Here is a 22,698-nt window from a genome sequence, read left to right as displayed (position 1 = left end):
TAAATCTCATATGTCACATCCCACTCATATCAAGTATGTGCATAGTCTCAGCTAATACATAATGGAGTCACCCATTGAAAGCACACAAACATTACAGATATCACCACACAAATTTAGGCCTGGGAGCAAAATTAACCCATTCCATACGGGAACCTGGCGGCCTGTGTACTAAGTCTATGGAGATTTTAGAATTCAGTATGGAACGGGTTAAGATTGTTAAATTTCAGAGATATATGTTGATATATATCTGTGGCAGTTTAGAGCTTCTTCCACATCACTTGCCTAGAGCAAAGCATCCATTGCTATATCTTTTCATAATATGACCTAAACCAAGTACCATCACTTTTTTTTTTTTTTTTTTGGTTGAGTAATTCCTGCACGATTCCACAATGGTGTGAAGATTGCGCCAGTGTTGAGTATCCATAATTTTGATGGGTATTGCTTGCGTTGATCTAACTGTTAGTGTTGGAGCTTGATTTAAGACAGTTTATTGGGAGCTAACACCAGTACTAGCACTGAACTTGAAATCACCCATTATGATGAAACTGCTTGCTCACTCTTGTGTATACTTGCAAACATAGACTCTGACCTTGTACAGTTGTAACTGTCGGCAAATATTGCATATTGCATACTCCTGTTATGAATGAACACTGTTAGTCTTATCTGCAGCACTATACCTTTAGCTTCGTGATATCTTTGCTACCCCATCCACCTGCATTTACTGTACGCACAAATCAGAAAGCACCTTACTCTTCTTCTTTGCTTAGAGGGTTGCTCCAGAACTGAAAACACAGTGGACCCTCATTATAAAGAATTTTCATGTAATACAACAATCTGTAATTATACAACTGTGATTTTGTCTTGCCTGAAAGTTCAAGTTTCAAAGTATTTTGTTGGTTCAACATATACAATACATTATATCACAGTGATTTCACAAGTCCCAAGTTGTGTATGGTATATAAGAGTCTGCTGTAAGTTTCATCAGGCATAGACATTTGCTGATACAGCCTGAGAATAGATTACTCGTGTTTGATGACAAAACCTTAACCCGTTGAGGACGAGTCCCGAATATACTTGGGCAAGTGTCAATGGGAAATGCGTGTAGCAAAATCAGCCCGTCCTCAATGGGTTAAGCATCCAGTATTCAGCTTCCTTCATTTCATTCATTAAGCAGTCTTTTCTTGAATCAGACAATAGTGTAGAATAATATGCAATTTGATATTTATCTATCAAGTTTACTCAGACTTTACACAGAAATTTACACAGAATTTTTACGCAAACTTTGCGTAAGGCAGAGTCTCTTGTCTACATTTAAAAAGTGTAATATTTGCTTGCTTCAGAGTTATTGTTATTTTTTAAATTCTTTTTATAATTTTTTGACTTTGAGGGGAGAGGGAGTTGGGGACTGAGACTATATAGGAGACAAGGTACAAGTTTATACAATGAAACATGACAAGTAGAATAGCGGTTACGTTACCTGTACTTCAGTGGTGTTAATAAAAATTGTAATCCCTCTTTACACATCCTTTAAAATTGATTAAAGGTTATCCTCAAAAATAGCACTCAGGGGTCTGATAAGAATTTATTTTGGTGATAGCAATGCGTGCCACATGGGGAGATAGTGAACTTTACCCAGAGACAGAAAATTATTTCACTGAACTCATACCATCCCGAAGATAGATCTTAAATAAATTGGAGGGGTCTGTCAGTGCTTGGGAGTGTCATATCTCAATGCACGTGGAAAAGCCCCTTGGCATCAGTGTGGAGAAGAGCTGAGTGCAAACCCAGTAAAGCAAGGAGATGTCACCAACTATAAAAGCATCATACCAAACAGCATACAAAAATGGGAGGTTGCGACTGAGAGCAGCACCTATAAAACTTAAGCATAAGATGTCAAATGATAATGAATGTGAGATTAGTAAAAAAAAAAGATTAGTCATGTCTGCATGGAGCAACAGTCATCACTTCCAAAATAGCTTGTTTGTGTGACTTTGACATCATTGCTGGAAAATTCCCAGATTGTCTAGTCCATAATGTGCCACTGATTTTTTGCAGCCAATAGAAATGAAATCTTTCTTCCATAGCATAGCCAAAAAGTAAATATCACTACTTGTTTTTATGCCTCCGCCACGAAGTGGTGCCGGAGGCATTATGTTTTCGGGTTGTCCGTCCGTACGTACGTCCATACGTATGTCTGTACGTCCGTATGTACGTCCGCATTTGTTTACACGATAACTTAGTCCCAGTATAACGTATGATGGGGCTATTACTTGATTAGATTTTTGGTGAAATCGGCTAAAGGCCAAAGGTCAAAGGTCAAGGTCAACTCATGAAATTGTATCCGTTTACGCGATAACTCAAGACTGAATCAAGCAAATTTCACCAAACTTTGTCCGAGAATGATTTATGATGGGACAATTACTTGATTAGTTTTTGAGTGAAATTGGGCAGAGGTCAAAGGTCAAAGATCAAGATGAAATCCTAAACTTTATCTGTTTACGTGAAAACTCAAAACTGGATGAAGCAACTTTCACCAAACTTGGTTCAAGGATGACGTATGGTGGGGCAATTAGTTGAGTAGTTTTTTAGTGAAATTGGCAAAAGGTCACAGATCTAAAGATCAAGGTCAAATGCTAAAAATGTTGCTATTTCCCCCATATCTATGCAATGCCTGAAGATATTTTCTTGAAATTTAGTGTCTAGACATGTACTACTGTGTGAAGATTCTCCAGAGAGAGTTTCATGTCATAAGGTCAAAGGTCTAAAGGTCAAAGGTCAGGCAAAAATGTTGCAATTTCACTTTTCTCGCAAATGGTTCAATGTATCTTCATGGAACTTGGTACATACACATGTACTGACTGGCAGGGATTATCTAGGGAATTTAGGGGTCATGGGTCAATAGTCAGGGGTCAAAGTTAAAGGTAAACTCTTCAAAATTTCACTATTTCCCTCATATAGTAGTCTATGCAATGCTTGCAGGATTATTTTTAAAACTTAACCCTAACTAAGCCTGGGAGCCCCCCCCCCCCCCCCCCCCCCCCCCCCCCCCCCGGCTCTATCAAGTACCTAAATAGCCCGGCCTAGTTAGGGTTAATATACACATGTATTTAATGGAGATTATCTGGGAAATTTCCTGCCAGAAGGTCAAAGGGTAAGGGTCAAAGGCCAAGCTTAAATGCAAAAAAAAAAAAAAATCTATTTTATACTGTAATTACACATTTTCTTCATACCTTGAAAATTACTCAATGCATAAACTTATAAAAGGGTCGGTCAAACTCAAAAGTCATGTAAAAGTCCTCAGTTCCCCAAATACTGGTCTGCACTCTTAGACAATTATAGCAAACCTAGTTCTAGGAAAGTGAACATTCAAGACATTTCTGACAAACCTGTCATTTCAGTATTTTGCCAATTGTGTGAAACTGTCATCACACATTGTGACGACATTGTACTATACACTTATTGGGAGAATCGTGCATTATGGCGGAGGCATACCAGTTGCCATAGCGACATTTCTAGTTCAAAATGCGATGTCAGTGCTTTAACACAAGGTTGGTCCTTGGATTTCAGTTGATGGGTCAAACATGGCACTTGACTGTAACATTTGGGTCACAAGTCCCTTCGATTTTTGCTACACTGAACCTTGAAATAACTGGTGTGAGGATTTATGACAGTTAGTCTTGGAAAAGAGAAAGAGAAAAAGAACTGGTCTTGTATCAAAAGAAGGGGGGGGGGGGTGGAGGAGGGGGAAGGGAGGGAGGAAAAGGGAAAAATTATTGCCAGAGATGCAGATCTTATAGCAACATACCTCAAGAGATGCTTGATGCGTGACTTTTTGACTCCACATTCTCTGTCTGTGTCAGGTGATTGGTTCAAAGAAGCCCAACGTGGGAATATCCGACGGCTTCAAGCACATGTACAGAGAGGGCGGTATTTCATCCTTCTGGAGAGGAAACGGCATCAACGTCATCAAAATTGCTCCCGAGTCGGCCATCAAGTTCTTTGCATACGAAAGGGTGAGGACCCCTAGGAATTGCTTCCTGCTTTCTTACACAATCAATCATAGTGATTATCTTGCATGAAGTTGTTTTTATTGCAACTGATTGACAAATTGCCCTTCATCGACATAGACATGATCTTTTTTTCTTTTTTTTCATTCATTCATTCATTATACCCCCGCCAAACGAAGTTTGAAGGGGGTATATAGGAATCAGCGGACGGTCGGGCGGTCGGGCGGTCGGGCGGTCGGGCGGTCGGTCGGGCGGTCGGTCGGGCGGTCGGTCCGTTGCAAATCTTGCGTCGCGAACTACTTCCTCAGTTTTCAACCGATTCCCATAAAACTTGGCACAGATGTGTGCCTTGGGTTGTAGATGTGCAAGACGTATTTTTTGACAGTACCCAAAAGTACGTTGCCATGGTAACGGCATATTATGGGCAAAAATGGGTACAAATCTTGCGTCGCGAACTCCTCCCACAGTTTTTGATCAATTTTTATGAAATTAGGTACAGATGTTCATCTGAATATGTTAATGTGCAAGACACATATTTCCGCAGTGGCAAAAAGTGCGTTGCCATGGTAACGGCATGTTATTGGTAAAATATAGGGCAAAATGCTTCATGGCAAAACTGCTTCATCAGTGTTCTTCCAATTCTCATGGAATTCATATTGAATGTTTGTCTTAGGATATAGGTCAGCATGACACATTTCTTGACAGTGACAAAAAGTATGTTGCCATGGTAACAGCTCACATATTATGAGCCAAAATGATGGAAAATTTTGTGTTGCAAACTACTTCCTCAGTTTTTGCCCAATTTCCATGAAACTTGGTACAGATGTGTGCCTTTGGTTGTAGATGTGCAAGACGCATTTTTTGACAGTACCCGAAAGTACGTTGCCATGGTAACGGCATATTAATGGCAGAAGATCAAGGAAAGATCTTGCGGATTTAACTACTTCCTCAGTTTTTTGACCAAAGCTTATGAAATGTGGCACACACCTTGATCTTGGTGGGAAGATGTGGAAGACATATTTTTTGGACGTGTCGGAAGCTGCGTTGCCATGGTAATGGCATATAAATGGCAGAAGATCAAGGAAAGATCTTGCGGATTGAACTACTTCCTCTGTATTCGACTGAAGCTCATGAAATGTGGCACACACATTGGTCTTGGTGGGAAGATGTGCAAGACATATTTTTTGGACGTGTCGGAAGCTGCGTTGCCATGGTAACGGCATATTAATGGCGGAAGATCAAGGAAAGATCTTGTGGATTGAACTACTTCCTCAGTTTTTGACAAAAGCTTATGAAATGTGGCACACAATAGTCTTGGTGGGAAGATGTGCAAGACATATTTTTCGGACGTGTCGGAAGCTGCGTTGCCATGGTAACGGCATTTAAATGGCAGAAGATCAAGGAAAGATCATTCCTTGGGTAAGACTGTCGTCATGGGGCGGAGGTATTAATCACCTTAAGTGATATTTCTAGTTTTCTTTTGATAAAACATGCATACATAAAAATGTGACAAAAAAAAAACAAAATTATTGTAGTAAAGGGATTTATTGAGAAGGCGATAGGCAATACTGGTATTTGAAAACTAACTCCGGGAAAGTATTTTGTCTTTTTTTTTTTCTCGTTTCTAACCAAAACAAATTTGGTATAAACACTTATACATACACATACACACACACACACACAAAGAACCTTTCTTAAACCTAATTTATAGCTACTAACTTTCAATGAAGGGCAATTTTTCAATCAGATGCTACAGAGATCAATTTATTTTATTTTTCTAAATTTACTCTTTCTTTTTTATTGGGGGGGGGGGGGGGGAGATGCATAAAGTGTATGCATCAATTTGTAGTGTGTTATCCATGACAGACTGAGTTTACCAGACAAATGATTTTCCTTCTTTATGGTGGGGGTGTAGGAAAGGTTATGATGAAAAGGAAATGATAGGTTTAAATCTCATGAATTTATACCTTACATGGAATTTCCTTTTGTAACGTTTGGGGTGGAAGAAAGATTGTGTTCAGAAGGAAACGATCATGTTAGATCTCACCCGATTCAGTCAGATTATTTTGTTGTGGCTTTTGCCTCATGGTGGCAGCATACAATTGCACCTTATACACAGTCATGCCGTTTGTTTGACGACTCTTGCCATTTCTTGTAACAACAAATTGTTTGAAATGCAAATGCGACCTTTTTCAAATATTAATAGAGAAATGAAAAGCTGCTCGGTAAAAAGTTATATTGAAGGAATGCAATTCAACAGAAATATCTGAAGGGTTTTTTTTTTGTCAAAGTCATGGAAGTTTCAAGAAAGTTAGGGCAAGCGCGTTACCATTACATAGTCATAGTGCCGCATTCACAGGGAGGGTCATTTTAATGTGTTTTTGATGTTGCTGGCATAAAATTCTTCCAACATTTAAAGAGACTGTTCCACAAATTTTACATGTTCTAAGTCAGACATTTGTTCCATGGCTGTGGACAAGAAATGCAAAGATACTACACTGTACATGTATACTGCATGATTGTGTATGTTTACATCTCCTCATTGATAGCAAATTTATTCTTCTCAAATTCACTGACAGGCTAATTTATGTACAACAACAAAAGTAAAAGAGAGGAGACTTTTTTTTTCCAATTGAAACCACATTTTGGTCATGTTTTTAACATAAACATGTACATGTGTGTGCATGTAGTTGTGCTCACAAAGACTCCATATGAGAGAAAATTCCATGAAAATTCCATGAAATTGAATGATTTGAATTGGATGATCAAAGAATGTCCCTCCCTCAGCATTTCTTTGATCATTGTCAATTATCTATTTATATAATCATGAGAGAAATTTCCCAGAGTACTTTTCAGTGGTCAAAATTATTTATATCTCTGCCAGTAGCTCAAGATAGTTTTGTTTGGTTGGCTTGTTGATCTGAAACGGGAGAAACTGACAGCTGGTGATGGCCTTTTTTTCTCAAGTAATTGAATTTTTCAGTGATTATTTTTCATTATCTTTGTTTGTATCCCTTTGACAGATAAAGAGGTTATTACACACAGAGGGCAAAGAGCTGAAAGTGTACGAAAGGTTCGTTGCCGGGTCGCTAGCGGGCGTCATTGCACAAACCACGATATATCCCATGGAGGTGAGACACGATTCAATTGCAAAATGGCATTAATTGCCTTTGTAGACTCCAGCACCTGTTTTGACCCCAAACCCCCTTTTGTCCCCTTGACAAGGTTCCCGAGAATTTCTGTGTTTTGTTTTGTCGGATATTCAAAGATTTAAAATCAGGGGTGTTTTTTTAGTTTTTTATGCCTCCGCCACGAAGTGGTGCCGGAGGCATTATGTTTTCGGGTTGTCCGTCCGTCCATCCTTCCGTCCGTCCTTCCGTCCGTCCTTCCGTCTGTCCGTCCGTCCGTCCGTCCGTCCGTCCGTAATGAATTTTGTGGACAGCATAACTAAAAAACCTTTTGAGGTATCCTGATGAAACTTGGCATGTATGTGTATTAGGGGGTGAAGTTGTGCCTATCATCTTTTGGGTGCACATGCTCAAGGTCAAAGGTCAAAAGGTCAAGGTCAATACATAAAATATCACTATTTCCACCATATCTATGCAATGCCTAAAGATATTTTCTTTAAACGTAGTGTATACATGTATTACCCAATTAAGATTCTCTGGTCAAAGTTTGGGGTCATGAGGTCAAAGGTCAAAAGGTCAAGTAGAAATATTAAAACTTCACTTTTTTCTCTGTACCTTGGAAATTGTTCGAGGTATCTTCATGGAACATAGTATATATACATGTACTGACTGGCAGTGATTATCTAGAGAATTTAGGGTTCATGGGTCAAAGGTCAGGGGTCAAAGGTCAAGGGCAACACTTCAAAATTTTACTATTTCCCTCATATTTATGCAATGCCAGCAGGATTATTTTTTTTTTTACACTTGGCATATGCATGTATAACCTAATAGAAATTCTCTGGAAACTTTTGTTTTTCCTTTTTTGTTTTCCCCAAAGGTCAAAAGGTCAAAGATCAAGGGAAAGTGCTGAACTAACTTTTTCCTCCATATCTCGGAAGTGGCTCAAGTTATCTTGAAACTTACTACATATGCATGTTTTGCCTTGATTATCCAATGAATTTTAGGGTCAAAGGCCAGATGAAAATGGTAACAATGTACTTTTCAATACAGAAATTGCACTTTTTCTCCATACCTTGAAAATTACTCAGTGCATAAACTTATGAATGGGTCAAAGTCAAGTTAAAGTCCTTAAATCCCCAAGTGCATGCTCTCCTATTCATCCAATTAAACCTAGGTCAAGGAAGGTGAACATTCAACACATTTGTGACAAACTTGTCATTTTAATATTTTGCAAATTTTGTGAAAATGTAATCACACATTGTCCACATGTACTATAGACCTGTTAGGAGAATCACGCATTATGGCAAAGGCATACCAGTCCCCTTAGCGACATTTCTAGTTTTTAATCTATTGGAGCCAGGCAGCAATTTCTTTTTTCTTTGAAAGAAAATTCTTTTTTTTTCCATTGAAAAAAAAGGAAATAGTTCTGTGTGTATGTACATGTATGTATATGTAGGTTTTTTTGTTTTTTTGTTTTTTTTTTGCTTTATTTATTTTTGTAGGGGGTTGGGGTGGGGGTTCTATGCTATAAGGCAAATACCGAATTATTTTGGCGACATTTGCATTCTTTTAAGTGATAGTTCCCTTTGTTTTACGAGTTTGTTTACAGAGGCATGCATTATATTTTGAGGTGTTTCTGTCCTGTCCCACTATTAATCGTTTGTCAGTCGTCTTTCTGTAATATTCTTGATTTATACAACCATGAATCAATATTTCAATCAAATAAAAATATGAGAGTGAAGCATGATACGGCATGTTAGTGTCAAGAGGATGGGAGTTACTTTTGGATTTAATTATGGATCAAAGCATCAGTGTCAAATGCTGTGATATCATTTTTTTATTTTTAGCAAAAGTGCAACCCTGGATTTCTTATGCTTCATTTGAAATCATTCATCTTTCATTCTTATACTGAAGCACATGTAGTCAGATGTTTGAATATTAAGTATGTAACTTCATAGTCACACATGCAAAAGGGTGTATATTTTGATGTTCCAACTTTTTCTCCCCCCACCTTTTCGACTTTCTCCATATGAATCATACCTCCTTGTTGAAATTAATCATATTGTGTTATATCGAAGTGCTCGTCATGAAGATTTGTTCTTTTTCTAAGTGCCGGTGGCAGAAATGCGATGGTTGGATTGTTCCGTTCTACAAGCTGTGGTGGGTTCTAAATATAGAGTTCTGAATCGTTTCTGGCATGCAGGGGTCGCTATAGATGAGTAATGAGCTATGAGTCTACATCCCGACTCTGCCAATTTTATGAATGACTTAAAGGCAATATATGGTTGTATTGTAAGCATTATGTCTTGTTAAAGAATTAAAAGAAAGAAAGAGAAATACCTGTATTCACAAATAATTCCAAGTGTTGCTTTTATTACTCAATTGTTATGTCAAATGACTGTATGCCTATGATGAATAATGAAGCTAATGTACTTCAGCACTTGTGAACATACATTGAAAAGGCAAATAACGTATATGCAGAGATTGTTTATTGAAGTCTTGCTTTTGTTGAATCCAGGTTGTGATGCTTTTTTTTTTTTTTTAAACAAAAATCATAAACCAAGCAAGCAAAACACAACTTCAGTTAAGGTGGTACTGTGTCCAGACACCCTTAAAACTTATGTCCTAGTTCATAAGTGCCATTGAGAAGATGTCATCTTCCAGAAGTTTCCGAGATGTTCTTCATATTTGGCTTGTCCCTGCCAAGTGTGACATATTAGTTTAAGACTACCGGTACATAAATTAGTAAGTTTCAAAAAATAGTCTGGAAATGGAGAAACAGTAGAGATAGCTCAGATTTGAGCTGAGGATGAGAATTAGAGTAGCAAGTTTAAAGTTGCCGCAAGGGGTTTTAACTTTGACTTCTCCCACGCTCTTGGCTGCTGAGGCGGTGTGTTTCCCAGACTCGTAGCAATTACGTACATCCGCTCCCGTGGGGATTCAGAGAAACTGGTACAGTAGCTCTGAGACGTAGGATAGTTGCCAATTCAGACACCGTAACGTGTTACTACATATCGTGTGACTTTGTGCAGTAAGTTTTAAAAGGTCATCTTCTTGAAGACCAGAGCAGTATTTTCTGAGACTTGTACTGACTTCTAAGTTAAGTTGATTTAAAAGAATTGAAAAAAATTGCTTAGCAAATTTTCATTCTTGGCATTGGAATTATGAAATTGTCCAGAATTCATTGATTTCTTCACTATTTTTCTCAGTGTCTTCAGGATCGAAATGCTTTCTTCAATCCAATGAGTTGAATAAATGGGCATGGTTATATCTTCTTTTCAATACACTGTTAACGAGGAAGAAAGGGACAAAAGGCATTTTTGAAAACATGCCTTTCAGAAGGCATTTATGCATACGTGTAGGTGCACGTTCCGATCTCTATCCACAAATGCTGTCACCACAGTCTCCAACAGGAGACTACCTACAGTCAATGAAATGATCCACTGAGTTCAAGGAGGGGACGAGGGAACTTCAGAGAGAGAGAGAGGAGAGACCGTACTTGTTCACATCTAATGCAATGCCATGTTGATAAAGTGTGGAAAATGCACTTTAATCACTCCTGCCCACCCCCAATATTGAAAGACTTTGAGTGGAATTTTGATGTGCCTTTATGTGGAAAATCATGTTAAAAGTAAAGATACAGAACAAGATAATGAAGTGTCACATATAGTCTGACAAATCTGTTTTACTTGAATTTAGTGGCAGATTTGTTCGTCATACTTGGCATTTCCTGCTCTTGTCAGGCAGGTGAGAACGCACCCGCTTCCAACTTCAATCGCTTTCAGAGGGCTGTGTGTATGGCTCTGCTTTCTGTCTTCCTCAGGCACAAACATGAATGTAAACAAATGTGTACACACATACGTTCACACACATACACACACACACATACACACACTCTTACGCAAAAGAAAAATTGGGCACATAGAGATGTAAGTCAAGCATTCATTATTGACTCTCGGTTGTCATGACAACAGGTCTTGAAGACACGCCTGGCCATCCGCAAGACGGGGCAGTACAAGGGCATCCTGGACTGTGCAGTCAAGATCTACAAGCAGGAGGGGCCAAGGAGCTTCTACCGAGGGTACATTCCAAACTGCCTGGGCATCATCCCGTACGCAGGGATCGACCTAGCAGTGTATGAGGTGAGGGGTCATGGTGGTCAAAGGTCAAAGGGTACCGGTCAGTAGATACTTTCTGTGTTAGGAGGATAAAGTTAATAGATACCAGATAGCAATCATCCCTTATGCAGGGATTGACTTAGCAGAAGACAAGGTTAAGGGTCATAGTGGTCAAAGGTCAGACGGTTTGCTTCACAGGGTATATTCTGCATTAATAGGATGAATACAGGTAGCACTCCCCCACACGATGACCCAACTTTTCTCCAAATGTGCAGGAACGATATGCGGGTTTATGTTTTACCCTGCCTACAAAGAAAAGACGAATTCACATATGGCAATTTTTCATTGATATTTGTTCCATCATCTTTTTTCATTTTGTACACAAAGGAAAATGAAATGAATGTAAGTTTTGTAGAATATGTCTGCATGATGAGTTGCCATGATATGCCTCAAATGATGGTTTTTCTTTATCGGGGCATCAACAAATGCATTGCAGATGCAAATGGCTTCTTATAAAACAGCACCAAGTTTGTTACAATTCGATGGTTGTCCCATACTTTCTTTGCAGACAGTGAAGAATGCGTGGATCAGTCGTCACGCCGACTCGCCAGTCCCAAACACCGTGGTATTACTAGGGTGCGGAACCGTGTCCAGCACGTGTGGCCAGCTGGCAAGCTACCCCCTCGCCTTGGTCCGAACAAGATTACAGGCCCAGAGTAAGTGCACCTGCTATGGTCTTGGTAAATGCTGGAATGATTATAATGACCTTCTCATATGTAAACCTTGGGACATGTTCTAAAGGAGAAGTTTCTTTTTACTTGTTTAAATGTTTCACTTAATTGCTTTCACATGAGTTAAAGGACAAGTTCACCTTCATAAACATAAGGATTGAGAGAATGTAGCAATATTAGTAGAACACATCATTGAAAATTTGAGGAAAATCAGACAATCCGTTCAAAAGTTATGAATTTTTGAAGTTTTTGTGCAGTAACCGCTGGATGAGAAGACTACTGCAGTGTGTGAATAACTTAGATGTCACATGCGTACAACAATATAAGGAAAATATAAAGAGAATTTCACAAAATTTCATCTTTTGAAAAAAGTACACATTCCCCCGACTCGTTACCGACAAATGTTATGGGTAATATTATTCCCCCTGCCTTTAGAAAGAGGCAAGTCAAGTGCTCTTTTATTATGCGGAAAAAGTGAAAATATGTTGAATTTTCTTTACATTTTCTTTATACTGTTGTACGCATATGACTCACAAGCTGTAGTAGTCTCCTCATCCAGCGGTTCCAACACAAAAATTTTAAAAATTCATAACTTTTGCATCGATTGTCCAATTTTCCTCAAACTTTCACTGATGTGTTATACTAATATTGTTGCATTCTCTCAATCCTTATGTTTATGAAGGTGAACTTGTCCTTTAAAAGTTTCGAAGAAGGGCTTTGCAAGAATAAAGATATGTGCAAGGCAATTTTGTGGCTTGATTGGAATTCATAAAACTCTTCCACTTATTTTTGTCCCCGCCGAACGAGTTCGAGCAGGGGACTATGAAACGGGCTCCGTACGTGTGTGTGTCCGTGCGTCCATCCGTGCGTGCGTGCGTGCGTCCGTCCGTCCGTGTGTGCGTCCGTGTGTGATCAAAATGTTCAACTTGCTACTTCTCTGTCATTTATGAGCCAATTTTGATTCTGTTTGCTTTATATGATAGCACTACATGGGAGCTTTAAAACTTCTACACAGAATTTCAGTTGTGACCTTTGACCTTGACCTTTGACCTATATTGTACATTTTGCTACAAAATGCTACTCCTTCGCTATTTCTAACCCAATTTCGATTCCGTTTGCTTTATGTGATGGCACTAGGTGAGGGCTTCAAAACTTCGACACAGAATTTTGACCTTTGACTTCTTTGACCTTTGACCTTGATTTGTGACCTATATTGTACATTTTGCTACAAAATGCTACTCCTTCGCCATTTCTAACCCGATTTTGATTCCGTTTGCTTTATATGATGGCACTAGTTGAGGGCTTCAAAACTTCTACACAGAATTTTGACCTTTGACTTCTTTGACCTTTGACCTTGATTTTTGACCTATATTGTGCATTTTGCTACAAAATGCTACTCCTTCGCCATTTCTAACCCGATTTCGATTCCGTTTGCTTTATGTGATAGCACTAGGTGAGGGCTTCAAAACTTCTACACAGAATTTTGACCTTTGTCTTCTTTGACCTTTGACCTTGATTTTTGACCTATATTGTACATTGGCTACAAAATGCTACTCCTTCGCCATTTCTTACCCAATTTCGATTCCATTTGCTTTATGTGATGGCACTAGGTGAGGGCTTCAAAACTTCTACACAGAATTTTGACCTTTGACTTCTTTGACCTTTGACCTTGATTTTTTACCTATATTGCACATTTTGTTACAAAATGCTACTTCCGGCGGGGACATATATTACGCACCGCGTAATTTCTACTTTTCCTGGTCATTGCTATAACTGTTACTCTTCAACAGTGTAACAAGTTTGTTAGTGTGACAAGTGTTAAGTTTTAGGACTGTTATGCAGTATGAATCAAATGGAATACAGTGCAGTAACATTCACTTCAAGAGAGTTCAAGACAGACTTTCCCAAGGTTGTAGATGAAATACTTTGTTAGTTGGGCTTAATGCTAACTTTTGCTTTTAACTCACCATTATTCAGTCACACCATTATAGGCTTCTATGACAGAAGAAAGGGTTTTCTCAGTTTCCATGTGATCATGTTCTTGTTTTTATGCCCCCCCCCCCAAAAAAAAAAAAAGTAGACTCTGAGCAATAGTCCCACATTTGGCTTTGATCCTGAAGTGTGAAGTGTGAAGTGTCTTGAAATACAAAGAGACCATTCAAAGACGAGATTAAGCTGGATAAGATGTGCTAGCAAGGTCAAAGCAATATAACATATGTCCCCCCCCCCCCCACAAAAAAAAAGTAAATAGATGAAATAAAATAAAATGAAATAAAAAAGGGGAAAAAAAAAACCAATCAGACTTTCTGCAATTATAACTTTATAAATGGTGAATCAATAAAAAAGCAATTTCAAGGTATGAAACTATGACTTATTACGTACATCTTGTAGAAAACCCCTTTTGATTTGCTGCGATTTTCAGAGAAATTGGGATATTTGTAGAGCATGTCAGGAATTCCTTTCCTCCAAGTTTTGTCCAGGGTGCTCACACCTTACAAAATGCTGAGATCATGCAAGTGCTAAACTTTGAAGAATGGACCCATGACATGCTTTACAATGATCCACATTTCTCGGTGACCAGTTAACCAAATTGAATTGGGTTTTCTGCAAGATGTAGGTAAGAAGTTACAGTTTTATACTCTGAAATGGTATTCTGATTGTTTAATCATTTTGAAAGATAACAATGCAGAAATCTGGGTGGTTTTTTTTTTTTTGGGGGGGGGGGGCATACTGTATATTGTGTATTTGGACTGTGATTTAGTGAAACAGAAGTTGACTCTGAACTTTGCCACAAGTTTAAGAGTAATGTCCTACCTGAGATCATGGACCTACTGCACATGGACATTCACCGCTCGTTGATTAATTTATGCCCCTGTGTCGGTCAAAAGCATCACAATAACATTTTGAACATGCTTACCTGCTTTGATCTCATCATAATTTGCTGGCAGCCAGCCTGGATATTAACAACACAACATTTTGAAAAATCCAACAGTTATATGTGCAGAAGATCAAAACTTGTATATCAAGGAAACTGCATGTGCAGTTGTAGTGTGTATTTGGTAATCATCGCTCAAGCAATTTCATGTGGGAAAGGCACATACTTTACAAGAGAAAGCAAATAGTCTGGCAGATTGAATGTCATTTTTCATCTAATTTTCCACTTTTTCACACATTCTTTCAGAGTAAACATGCAGAGTAATGGTAGACGACATGTATATTTTACCATTATTAAAGAAACTTTACATGCGTGTCCACAAGTGTCCAATTCAGTAATTACCAATTTTGTGACTCCAAATTTGTTCCTGTTTGGAGGTTTGCTCTTCCCCATCACTGGCGTTTAGTCAAAGGCAGTTGAGTCTCAAAAGGCACCTCGGCCACATATGACGGAAATGAGGGAAACAGTTCCTTAGTCAGTGACAATGCATGACTACACAATCGTCATTGTCTATTAAAACATGTGAATGGATTCATTAAGATGCACATAATCAAGTGGCAGCAATGATGATGGATGGAAGAAAGACCTTCGTTCATAGCCCATGAGTGTATTGAGTCCATGCTTTCATAAAAATGGCCAGTCATGCTTTGCGGGCAATGAAAGAAGTCTATTCTAGTGTAGCCCGTAAAGAAGTGACATGGATTTTATTTTCACGAAAAGGGCAATTGTAGGTTGTTAAGGATACAAGTAAGTCATTAGAGTTAGACCTGCACTCAGCTAATTTTTGGTTATCTTTATAACCCATTGAGGATGAGTCACGTGTAAACTCAGGCAAGTGTCTGTGGGAAATGCATGTTGTAGCAAAATCAGCCCATCCTCGACGGGTGAAGCCAAGAGAAGTAGGCTGCAATATAACTTTGACTGTGATAACCCTTTGACAATCTCACCAGCATCACGGAACGCAACCATGGGAAGCCTATTCACCGACATCATCCGGTCCGAGGGGCTGAAGGGCTTGTATCGGGGCATCACGCCAAACTTCATGAAGGTCATCCCAGCGGTCAGCATCGGCTACGTGGTCTACGAGAACACCAAAACGGTCCTCGGCGTGCGGGCTGTATGAGGGAGGAGAGAGGAGGGGGTGGGAGGACGCCACCAATGTGTGGGACGAGAGGTGGATGGACATTGCTGAGGCATGTAGCCCACATAGGGTGTGACTTGGGTTTCATGTCACCTGCTTGGTGTCTCAGTGGTGTTGTTTTTATTTTACAGTTAGAGTGTACAACGGATGATGGCAGAGAGGGAAGTGTTGGCCAAGTACGGACAGGTAATTGTCCAGACCTCAGTTGCTGCTTGAATTCATGTGTTCACGAGAGAGGGAGAGAGAGAGAGAATGAGAGGGACATAACACACACGCACACAATGAATGCTCTGATGAGGTTTAGTGCATAACTCAATGCTCTCAGATATTCCGTCAGCTGTGTGTGGTACATAACAGATGGGTTAGCAATGCAATAGTGCGAGATATTCTGTGCATAGTAGGTATGTGGGGACATGAGCACAAGTTTGTTTGCTAGAAGAAAACAAGATGGTACATGTGTCTGATATTTAATAGTTTATATTATATGGCAATTTTTAGATTGTAAGATACGTTTTATTATTAAATACATATGGAGTAATATGGGTCAGTAAAGTTTTAGTGTTTCATGTATTAAGTTTCCTGCAAATGTCGTTTACATTTGTCTTTTCTCAGGATATTTGTTGAACTTCTTTAACACCATTTGTTCCATGAAATATATGGGCTAAACAGCCTGGCTAGTCAGTCGTCTTATTTCACATAAGGTCAGTGATGACAAACACAGCTTACAAAGAAAAAGAAAAAAAGAAAATGAATGTTGGATTCTCATTTAAATGATATATGTCTCTGAGAAAAGTAAGATTTTGGTGTATATCACAAGAAATCCCAGATCTAAGCTAGGCCTGATTAAGCAATATTCTAGTCTGGAGTAGATAGTCCTGTTGATATTTTGCCACTCAGCAGTGAAGCATGGGACATTTTGTTCTCTGAACAAAACTAAATCTGCAATTTGGTCTTGTTAGAGAGTGAAACAATAGTAGTTAGCAGGGAAGATTAGATTGGTGTATAAGACAGAAATATTCTTGCTTGCATTGGTAGCGTGGTACACCAAACTCATTTTCCACACACACACACACACTCTCTGCTCTGTAGTTTCTGATAAGAGGTTACGCTCAAGAGTATGTATCTCTGGTGAACCTGATCAAAGCAAGCAATAGCCTTGAAGTCACTCAGGCAAAAGATTGAGAAGTTTCAGACTCCGATCTTTAAGATCTCAAAGTTTTACCAGTGTGACGGCAAACTTCCTGCAAAACCTCCCACTCAAACTAGGGACATTTCCCCCACTCCCGCCAAACTTCTCCATCTTTTGCCGCTGTGAATGCTAGAAACTGAAACTTCTTGAAGTTTGTCATGTGACCAGTCCACCACCTGTTTTGGGGCCGTGCCTCCAAACCATGCCGTCGTCGTTGTGATGAACAGGTGTGCATTGCTACGTCACAATCACCAGCTGTCAGACGGCGTACTCCTTCTCTCTTGTGCATGCGCACTAGTGGCCCAATCTTTTCTATCCAAAGATTGATTCAAGTTTGGCTGCCAGTGTGAACGGACAACCAGAGATCGTGAAGGCCTCGCGATCGTCAACTTCTCCATCTTTTGCCAGTGTCACCGCGGCTAATGAGCTGGCTCGATCTACTACTTTCTTGAGCTGAGCGTAGTGGCATTTGCGTGGGGGAAAATTCCCCAATGGCTCTCTGTAGTACTGCTCTGACAGTGAACATTATTCCCGAAGGATGGGATATGGAATTGTAGCTGACGGAAAAAGGCAGGTGGCAAAATTGACTGCTCTGTAGGAAGTATTCCAGTACTAGCAAACAAACGAGAAGGCCAGATATGTACTTTTTAAACAGGGCATTGCCGCTTCCATCATTACAGCAATATTTGCATGTCGTACAGAAAGGGTAACTGCAATTTGTGAGCTCGTCTCACACACACTCACACATGCATGCTGATATGATCTTGATTTTGATCTTAAATCTTTAAAAAGAGCAAAAAAGCAGTTGTATTTTACCAACTGTATTTCCAGATGTACAATAATCATACTTAAAAAGTACATGTATCATGTTTCGTACTCCCCCCCCCAAAAAAAAAAAAGAAAAAAGAAAAAATGAAACTAAAAAATGCGACCGAACAAATCGACAAAAGCCCATTTCTGCCTTTCCACTTGTGGTGTTCTCTTTCCCCGTTTGAACAATAAGTGATGAAAGTTAACAGTTAACCCACAACTCCCTAGATTTTAACACAAGGGGTGACAAAACTTGATAATCCATACCTGAAAGCTTTTACCAGCAGTGTTCAGGTCGAGTTGGTTCACTTTTGGCTGAGATACAATATTCTGCAAGGTCATGTCAATATGACTGTGCCAAGTGGAATAACTCCTGTTCTATGCACTTCCTCAGTAGTAACTAACTATGCGAATGACTAGCAACTATGACACTTCTAATCTTCGTGAATTCTTTTTTTTTTCTTCTTATCGTTGAGTTTTGTGGAATGGCTTGCTCCTGTCTTTTGCTCCAGTTGCTGTTTGCACAATGGGAGGTTCAAATAAATTGGAACTTACTTGTCAAAGCCGGAAAGATGTTCAGACTTCTATAGGAGATTGATTTACATGTAGACCTCCTGTCATAGCTGAGTTATGAAACACACAACATTTAGGAAAGGAATGAGATTGCGCTTTCCCTTAGAATTAAAACTTTGAAATTCGAATGGCAGCTTTCTCTAATCTATTAAAGAGAGAGCACAACTCTGTCGTTCCGAATATCTTGTGGATGGTGGACAGATGAAATAAGAAAGTGGAGTGCTTTCACCAGATGTGGTGAGCTTCTCTTAGCATCCTTCGATGTAGCCGTTCATGAATGAATGAGACGTATGTACGATATGCATACAACTTGTTATTACACATATCTATTAGGTAGTAGGTAGGTCTAGTTGTATCTTAGTATGTGTGTAACAAGGTGTACACATTCTGAAAACCGTATATTGTAGTTGTCAGAAGAGACAGGTATAGCGTATTTTGTATGTGTAGCCGATAACTTATTATGCATTTACCATTCAGGTATTTTGTCATTTTATGAGAAACCTGGTGTAAATTTTGGTCTTAATTTTAACATATTCTATGTATTCCAGATATATATGAGTGGCTTCTTTTTGGTTCTAATGACCAGATATATAATATTTGATTGTTACTATTAAAGGTTGTAGGTTTCCGTGGATATTCAAAAATGTATCTGTAAAGTGGGTAGATATTTATTCCTTTGAGAAAATATTTCACAGTATGCATGGAGCGACATTTACTCATGTATTTGCACAATGGAAGAAAGACGTTAACAAATGCAACAGCATCTTATCAGGAATAGAGTGCGACCCGGCTGTTGTTTCTTCGTGCATGGCATGAATTATAAATAAATACTCTGGCAGTAGCTCTGAAAAAAAGTGATGCATTTCACTCTTCTTGTGCAAAAAAAAAAAAAAAAAGGGAAAAAAGGTAGAAAAATATCCCTATTGAAGTCTTCATGAAGCATTGCGAATTTTATAAATATTCAACTGAAGGACAAACGTCTTTCCTTGATTGCTATGTTGCTGTTTTAGACTCATGTGAGTTTTTCTGTATGATGTACTAATTCTGCAGTTACCTCTGCCAGCTGATTCCTGGAAAAAAAAAAAAAATCCAGAATGAAAGCGACTCTGATATACTTCAGAGTCTGCATCCAACCAGCGTTGTCATGCCATTGAGTGAGCACATGTGATATACATGTATTAGTCTGTTCTTTGAATCTTTCAAAAGCACAAAATACATACATACATGACTTGTAAGCTAGTAACCGCACTGGCGGCCCGAACACTTCGTGTGTGGGTCGCAGCGCAACCCTATCCCACCTGATATATCTCTTGATATGGCTTAGTAACATGGGGGCCAGAGACCCAAATACAGGATTTTGTTACAAAATTCGCAGCTGACCTGTGAAATGAGATACATCTCATCTCACATCTCACACAATTATCAGCATAGGTATTAAGCTAAGATATAAACGGCTATAAGAGTCCAATGAACCGTTTTCTCTGTGCCTTTAGTTCTTGCTGCGCACTTCATTCAGGGGCCAAGTCATCATACTTATGCAGGTAACATGCATAATGTATGATTGTGCATGTGCTGTGTATATGTAAGCTGTATATGACGATTTCTCGGCCTCTGAAGGCACAGACAAAATCATTCATTGGACTCATATAGCAGGTTATATTTGAGGTCGATTCCACCTATGATAATTGTAAGTATCTCATCTTCCTGATCGGCTGCAAATTTTCGAACAAAACCCTGTATTTTGGTCTCTGGTCCCCATGATGCTATGCCATATCGAGAGATACATCAGGTGAGAAAGAGTCGCGCTGCAGCACTATCACAAAGTGTTCAGGGTTCCAGGCCGCTCGTGCGGTTGAGCTAGGATCTCCCTTTTGCTATCATCAGGTTGTAGCGCCCTCAATTCCTAGGGTGTCGTTGAGTCTCTTCAAAACAGGGGGAAAAAAAAGAAAAAGAAAAGAAGAAGAAGAAAAAAAAAAAACAGGCCCTGGGCCGGAGCTTCAGAGGTAGCTCGTGTTATGACAAAGTTGGTGAATATAGTAGCTGCCAATGATGACTTTGGGGACAAGAATTAGAAGGAGGGGTATAATGAGGGAAAAGGAGTCACTGGCATAAATTTGCAAATGTAGCCTATATCAACATGGGCACACCTTTCATACTCATTGCGGTATTTATAGCATGCTTTAGTCATTGGATGTCTTTTGGCATGCCCGATATGTCACACACGTTTAAATAAACATGACCCATGGATGATATTTAAACTGCCTCTGTGTATTCCGTTATATGGAATTATTTAGCCATTATATCTCGAAACAGAGCAGAAGGCTGGGAGTGGTAGCACTGGCAAACCCTTTAACTCAAGTGGTAGCATTTGTTCGAAAAAAAAGAAGAAGAAACACTGCATGTAAGGAAATGCGAAATATGAGTTCCTTATGAATGTATAATGCAGGCTCTTTTTTGTTGTGAAAGTTGCAGAAATTGTTTTTAGAGGTAAGAATACCTCGAGTTGCTTCATACACCTGTCAATTATCAGTTAAATCATTAGTTTGGCGTGGATGGTGCAAGGCGGTTGAGACACTGTTGTAGAAACAGCTAACTATAATGTGAGGTGAATTGTGTGTGAAATAGCTTGTCTTTCTCTGTCCATTTTCACTTTTCAGGAGCCTGAAAGGCAGCTGGATTACAGGCCATGCACAACTCTTGTCGGTCAGTTTATACAATGTTTTAGTAGAATGTGATCCAGTAGCCTCAGTGAAAGGAAAAAAATGAAAATAAAATGAATATGTTCATTTGTTTGTTTGTTTTTAACCTCAGACCCAATATTTTTGTGATTAGACTACATGTAATCTGTGTGTAGAAAAAAACAAAACAGCTGGTGCAAATTTTACTTCCTCATCTCGTACACCGTTATTTAAGTATTTTCATGTTTCAGTTTTGCTTTCCACACTTTTCAGCCTTGCATACCAATGACCTTCAGATATTTTTGACTGATGTTATGACTATGGGCATCAGAGGGAAGTGGGTTCCACCATGTACAATCCTTCCGCATGCTATTTCCAATTTGCCATGATGTATGAACAATCCTCATCCTGGACTAGGGTGCAGCTGCACCTGCACAGAGTAGAGATTAATTTACACACTGGTGAATGTGGCAAAAATATTGCACTCCCAATATCAAACAGTAACTCATTGACAGAGGTGAAACCAAGTACTTGCTGTCTATGACAAAAAAAACAAAAAAAACAAAAACAAAAATGAAACAAAACAAAGTGGACGTGATCTGGCGCTTTTTTTGTTGGGGGGGGGGGGGGGGTTGCAGAATTCAAAGACTGTAAACACAATTTGCAGTAGTACAGTGTAGGTAAAAGGATTTATAAACACTTTATGTGGACATCCTGAAGTGCCAAGATTTCTGCCATGGCCATTAATTTGTCTGCATGGGGGCAATGTCAATAAAGGGTTTCTGACTCAACAGTAATCAATCAAGCACTGTCTTTAGATATTCTAAAATAGTAAGCCCATCATCAAATGGAGCAAAATAATACCTTTCCAATGATGCCTCACATGCTACATAACAAAAAACATACTTCAAGTAATGATAAAAAATATCCTATAATTTCTTGTGATTATCTGTGTGTGTGTGTTTTTTAAAGCAACTTAAATTGCAAATATCTCAAAATTAACAAGAGTGGAGTTAACTTGTTATGCATTCAAACTCTTCAAGCTTTTCTTCCCATTAAGCCAAATACCTCCATCTTCCCAATTGAGCAATATTTAGTTACTAGGCAGTTTCCTCTCATAATATCCCTTGTCTTCTACCTGCATTGTTTCTCTAGTCTTTTGAGAGGCCAGTTTCTTGTGTCAGCATGTTCATGTTACAGCCAAAATGTGTGTTTTTGTTTGGTCGTTTGTTTTCATTACGCTAATGCCATTGAGCTGTTCAAAAGTCTAATGGCATTAAAAGGCAGAGAGATCATCAGTACTTTTACGGGAGAAATGCATTTGGAAGGCTCTGATGTTCAGGTGATTCAGATGTTGTGGAGTGACTTGTATGTGAAGATACATAGTA

General features: G+C 39.0%; 1 protein-coding gene across 1 annotated transcript in view; it reads left to right on the top strand.

Annotated features, from left to right (window-relative positions):
• The window catches only part of LOC139744285 (calcium-binding mitochondrial carrier protein SCaMC-2-like), a 39,157-nt gene extending 21,639 nt beyond the window's left edge, over window positions 1-17,518 (top strand). The window contains exons 5-9 of the mRNA XM_071654734.1: window positions 3,861-4,013; window positions 7,031-7,138; window positions 11,110-11,277; window positions 11,822-11,969; window positions 15,870-17,518. Of these exons, the coding sequence (XP_071510835.1) occupies window positions 3,861-4,013; window positions 7,031-7,138; window positions 11,110-11,277; window positions 11,822-11,969; window positions 15,870-16,042 (750 nt within the window). The 3' untranslated portion in view covers window positions 16,043-17,518. The remainder of the gene's footprint in view (window positions 1-3,860; window positions 4,014-7,030; window positions 7,139-11,109; window positions 11,278-11,821; window positions 11,970-15,869) is intronic.
• The last annotated feature ends 5,180 nt before the right edge of the window (window positions 17,519-22,698 follow it).

Source organism: Diadema antillarum, unplaced genomic scaffold (assembly GCF_040938485.1).
Source record: "Diadema antillarum isolate AM-2024a unplaced genomic scaffold, OU_Dant_1.0 scf00000035, whole genome shotgun sequence".
Taxonomy (NCBI): Eukaryota; Metazoa; Echinodermata; class Echinoidea; order Diadematoida; family Diadematidae; genus Diadema; species Diadema antillarum.
This window is presented reverse-complemented; position numbering and strand designations above follow the sequence as displayed.